Consider the following 6,105-nt stretch of genomic DNA (forward strand, 5'->3'; position numbering starts at 1 on the left):
GTTGGGTTCGTAGACAGCAGACCAGAGGCGGCGCAAAGAAGATGCGGCGTTCAGCGATGAGCTTGGTGCAACACAGCACGATACTGCATGCGGATGTCTGGCGGCCAGGCAACGACGACAGGAACCTCCTAGTCGACGACCGACGATCAACAGTGGCTCGAGAGAGGCGCACGGGAAGACGGCAGCAGCGATCAATCACCGTGAAAGGAAAACTCCAATCCTGTGAGAGGAGCGTCTGAGTACCGCTGGATGTTCAGGTTGTAGCGAACTTGATGGAAGTTCGTTCTCCAGCGCCGACGGTAGGGGTCTCTTGGGTAGCTGCTCGGTCAAATTGTGGGGAAGGGGATTACTGTTCAGTCAAGGGGTTTATTGATATAGGATGGCTAAAATTTGAATAGTTAAAATTTGGATTTTGGAGGTAATTAGAGGTGTAATGTATTTTTATTTTATTGGACTAATTTTAAAATTTATTGTTCATATTATTTAAAAAAGCCATTATCTATCTAACAAAACCCATTAAATATCGAAGCCTATTCACTCATTATTATAAACCTGAAAAGGTTGTATTATTGGTTATTTTTACTGACCGTAAGTAGCTCTTGACACTTAACTAATTAATATGCCGTAGGTAAATAATAAAACATAAAAATCTATCCAAGTTAAAGAGAAAGAGTAAATTAGAATATTCTGATTTTGTTGTACTATGTGCAATTTGGTCTTTCAATTTATGAGTAGAGGAAATTGGTTATGTGGCTGTGGAAATTAAATATGTATGTCACATTAATTAATGTTGTCAAGTATATACACATGCATCCGTTGTTCATCATATCTTCATAGATCGGCAATGGTCATGTACTGCGTACTAAACATCATAAAAGTCAAAACACTGAATGACTTGTTGATTGTAACACGCAAAGGAAATTAAAGTACTAACTACTAATTACAATTATTAGTAATCATCATCATTACTCGCTCATTGGCATGTTGCTTTTTTGGGAGTCTTTTGTTTTTTAGGTAATATAGGTAACTTGGTTCAAGTCACAATAATACCCAAATCATCCTCATAAATTTTTGGCCAATTAATTCTTAACAAATTTTAATTATTAAATTAGATCTTAAATATTTATTTCATTAAACAAATTATTTTTTATATCAAATTATTCATTTATATAAAGAGATTGATTTTAAAATTTTAAAATTTTTTTAATAACTGATATATTTTTATTAAATAAACAATAAAAATTAATTTATCTAACATCTTATCAAATTTTGATGTGAAAATTAATATGTTTAATAAAATAAAATATTAAAAATTAATGTGATGATTAAAATTTATTAAAAATTAAAATATCTTATTAAAATTATAAAATCTTTTGAGAATTAATTTGGTATATTACTCCATATTAATTAATTATCATTAGGATATGCTCACGAGTTTAGTTGATTTTGAAGAAGGGAGAGATTTTGCAGAGCTAAATATTATTTACGAGTTTAAATATTCGAAAAACAATAATTAGTTTAAATTGAGGATTTTCAAGATCTCCAAATTTAGGATTTTTCTATAAGATTTAAATTTAAATTACATTTTTATTTTTAATAAATTATTCTATTACCATTTATCTTTTTAAATAAAGAATAAAATTATGAAAATATATATTAAATTCTCCGAATCCCTTTCCTTCCTTATTCAAAACTCATAAACAAAAGGAAAATTTAAATGTCTGAAGCTCGTTCACTTCTTCTTCCTTTACTTCCAAAACCACCAGTTTGATTCTTTCTCTCGCAACTGGTCAACACATTGATAGAATGTTTTTATTTTGTTAGAAATTAAAAAAAAAAATATGTTGTTTCTTTCTATCCGTTTAAGTTTTTCAAATAAATAATGTATAATATGGTATAAAAAAATAGCATAAGACAAATTAAAAAAAAGTTATGCAAAAATTAAATAAATTTAAAATAAATTTTTATTTAAAAAATATTTAAAATATAATCAGTCATATTATCTTTTTTTATGAGCTTAATTTTTGGGATGATTTCATGACATATTCAAATAGTATTAAACTATTAAAGCAGAAAAACAAAATTGCTTAGCTTATTGCCGTTCTTGACTGAATTAGACATTTTTCTTTCTGGGTAATTAACGAACTGCAAAATCTATTGGAACAATAAACAGCAAAATTGACTAGCCTAGCGTGACCACACTAAATACTAATGATGATAAATAACCAATGACAATATAGGTATTTCTTTTTTAAACCTAATAATAATAAACTTCTAAAATTTAAATTTAAATAGTTAAGAGAAAATCAAACAGAAATGATAGCATATATGCCTATTCATATACCTAAGTATATACATATTAATGCTGATGTAATAATTGAACTTACCAATTTGAGTTCGAAAATTTAAATTCTATCTTGTGTATGTAGTAATTTATTAGTCAACAAGCAACAAACTTTTAAATAAAGTTTAGATTCGTGACATGTTAGTTTTTAATCTATCGGATTGAGAATAACTTACAACAACCAACAAAATTAAAGCACAATACTACAAAATTGAACTAAATGCATGGGTGATAAAAAAAAAAGTCAAGGAAAATATATATTTTTTATGGTAAAAATTGCTTAATATAATTATTTATATATAATTAATTGCTCTACATATTATTTTCTCTTTCCGTGCCATGAATAACACAAAGCTAGGCTTAAAAACCTCTCCAATATGAAACAAAAAAAAAGTAGTCCCTATTAATTCAAAGCTAAAAGAGAAGAGAGGAGATGAGAATAGAAGAGAGCTTACTTAAACTTAAATGAATTTGAGATGAGTTTACAAAGCCACTATGTAATAATAATGATAATAGCATATATTATGTAACAATTAGTCACATAATTAAGAAGAAGGAGTGATGATCAAGCGTTGAATATCTTAGAAAGAGCCTGCAATACATTAACTTGAAACCTCAAGTGCGTGATGTGCTCCGCCGTCTTAAGGAAAAGGCGGTCGGCCTTCAGCCCCGCTCCGCCCGGAATCAGCCGTTGTAATTTCTTCATCTTCCTCCCTACTGCCTCCTGCTGCCTCTTTCTTCTCCTTCTCCACTTCACCTTTGCCAAATCTTTGTAATTACCCATATCTATCAACTACTAGTAACATACAACAAGGTACTAATAATATTCACACAAATTAAAAATAAAAGAAGGTAGAAGAAGAAGAAGAGGAAGAAAATTGTGGATGATGGAGGATGAGAATGTTGCAATGGAGTGAGCAAGGAGAGAGGGCTATAAATGAATGAAGAAAAAAAAAAAGAGAAAAAGAAATGGGATAGCAACTTGATAGCTATACAAACGGGCCATGTGAGCCGAGAAATCTATCAAGCCGAGCCGAAAAGATCCACTTTGCTCTTCTTTTATTTAAGTAACGGTAGAAACTCAAGTGCAGTTGACTTCACGTGAAGTTGATAATTGAGAGTCGTTAGATAATTTGACTCAATTTTCATCTATCAGTTATCAATTCAACTTCACGTAAAGTCGACTGCACCTGAGTTTTCACCTTATGTAATATACACAATTGAATAAATATGTAAACTTTTTTTGTAAATTGATTTTTTTACAAAAAATGAGAAGATTGATAAAATGAAAATATGAAAGTTTAATTACTCTTAAATCAAGTAATACATTTTATATATAATAAACTTACAAATTTCAGATAGTAATTGAACCACATATTTTCTTATTTTATCAATTTTTTTGTTTTAATTTGTTTCTCAAAATAAAAAACTAAGAAGAAAATGTGGAGTGAATTAGGTTTTAAAATGGGTTTGCACGCTTGGTTAGTGTTTGTCGTGTAACGGAGAGGTGGGCCAAGCCCGTGTTTGGCCCGGAGCGGCCCACGCACGTGTCTGACAGCTCTGCATGCACGCTCATTTATGGACGGCTTCTGTTGGGTACGCGTGTCCTAGTAATCCTCGAATCCCGACAGTTGCTCGCTCCATCTAACCGGGATTTTCATTCGCTGCTTCGCCATCCTTCGTGCTCCCTTATCCAAGTCATCTCATCGTACGGTTCACAATTCACTTTCGCTGGACGCGCGATCTACGGCTTGCCACGTGCGGATTCACATGACTTGGTTTTCTGTGGGGTCATGTAACCAATAATCTCATGAGGTGCAAGTGCAACGGGAATTAATGTTTTCCCTTTATCAAATTTCAAATTTAAGACTCCCTCCATTTTAACATAAGTGTGGATTTTACTTTCTAAGTTCATAAAAAAAATGGGTTTAGTTAAGGGCATATTAAAGTTATTAATAAAAAAAATTATTATAAAAATTGTGCAAAGTTTGATTTTTAATATAATTATTGTGCATCTATGAAAATAAAATATTTAAAACCTTTTAAAAATAATAATCTTAACACATATTAGCTAAATCTTTAAAAATTAATGTATCTATATAAGTCTTTTTGTCTAAATACATTAATTTTTTAATGTATTAAAAAAATAAAAACGACTCTTATTAATGAAAGAGTAGTACAAGAATATATTAATACATTTAATTGTATACTTACTGGCTGTGAAATTTTATGTTTATATAATACAAGTAATTCAAATGTATATATATAATTGAATATGATAGCTTTTTTATTTAAAAAATTTATTAATTTCTATTTTGTGTAAAGAGTAGATTATTTATATTTTTTGTGTGTATTTTTAGCCAATTTCACAAGTAGGTCTATTTTGCATGTTGTGTCTTCGAAATAGGCAATAAACAGATTTGTTGTCACTCCCTCTAGAAAATGAACAAATCATCAGCTATATTGCACAGTTTTTAGTTTTTACTCTTCAATTTAACAACTTATTGGCATTTATTATTTTTAAATTTTATTATTCTCCATTAATTATAAAAAATAAATGTCAATAAGAAAATAAACTTTATTTAAATTCAATAAATAAAATATAAACAAAATCAAAACTAATAAGAACCGTCAAATACTTTCCATATGTTGCTTTATATTTTGAAAAATTCAAATTTTAACTTTTATATTAGTCTAGAGGATTATATATTATATTTACTTTTTCAATCTCAAAAATTTTTTATAATGTTTTATAGAGCTAGGACATGGGGGACCAAAAAAAAAGATTAGGGTTTTTGAATCTGTGGATAATTTGATCAAATGTTCAAGCCGTTGTCCACTGCAAGAAGTTGGGAAAGGTTTTGACGAGTTTTGATTACTGGGGATAATTAATTTCCTACGTAATTAGAATTTAGAATAGGTTATCATATCCTAAACGGTTGGCTTCAAATAGTCCATAATGATTAATTAAATTAAATTAAATACCATAATGTGTTGGCTGTCAAAACTTAATTAAATTGTTCTTTTTTTGTTTTTTTTTTTTATGAAAATTAAAGAATTGATAACTAATAGTTATTATTCTTATATATATATATTGTTCGCAATATCCCCCAACCCGACAGGTCAATTACTAATTTGCTAAGGGTCTGTTGCTGGCTAATGGGTTACTGCATGTATAAGGTGAGATTTGAATTCTCGACACTTGTTTAAACGGATAAGTGAGCTGACCATTTGACCAATTCAAGTTGATTATGTCACTTATATATTAAAATAAATAAATTCGCGAGGTTTTTCATTGGGCTTTATGAATTAGTTGTATCATGCATTACACAATTTGTTTTCCTTTTCTCATTTTTGTTTTCCTTTATATATATATATAAGAAATAACTTTGGATATGGTAGAACCTATATTATAATATCACGAAATGGTAGCGGCATAATTTTTGCCAACGAATGCATTGCTTGCTTGTTTACTAGAAAGTTATGCCCAATTGGTATTCTTATTATTTTGCTTTTGTTTTAAGCATATCGATGGAGGATATATTTTATGAATAATATTACATATCTAAATTTTTTTATTAATTAAGTTAGTTTAATATAATAAAAATTAATTATAATTAGTAATATTTTAAATTTTATTAATTAACTTAATTTCAAATTTCATATCTTATTATTATGGTGTCGCAATATTTTTATTTATTCAATCATTTTTTATTTTTTATTTTAATTTTAAAAAGATCGCATTTTGGTTTAGTTGTCTC

At 28.8% G+C, this 6,105-nt stretch overlaps 1 protein-coding gene across 1 annotated transcript; it reads right to left on the bottom strand.

Moving 5' to 3' along the window:
• Positions 1–2,778: 2,778 nt before the first annotated feature.
• On the bottom strand, positions 2,779–3,269 carry LOC148572585 (uncharacterized). The gene has a single exon (XM_088508164.1). The coding sequence runs from the start codon at positions 3,126–3,128 to the stop codon at positions 2,910–2,912; it is 219 nt and encodes a 72-aa protein (XP_088364290.1). The 5' UTR covers positions 3,129–3,269; the 3' UTR covers positions 2,779–2,909.
• Between the last annotated feature and the right edge of the window lie 2,836 nt (positions 3,270–6,105).

Source organism: Arachis ipaensis, chromosome B3 (assembly GCF_059453495.1).
Source record: "Arachis ipaensis isolate K30076 ecotype BB chromosome B3, ASM5945349v1, whole genome shotgun sequence".
NCBI classification, from domain to species: domain Eukaryota; kingdom Viridiplantae; phylum Streptophyta; class Magnoliopsida; order Fabales; family Fabaceae; genus Arachis; species Arachis ipaensis.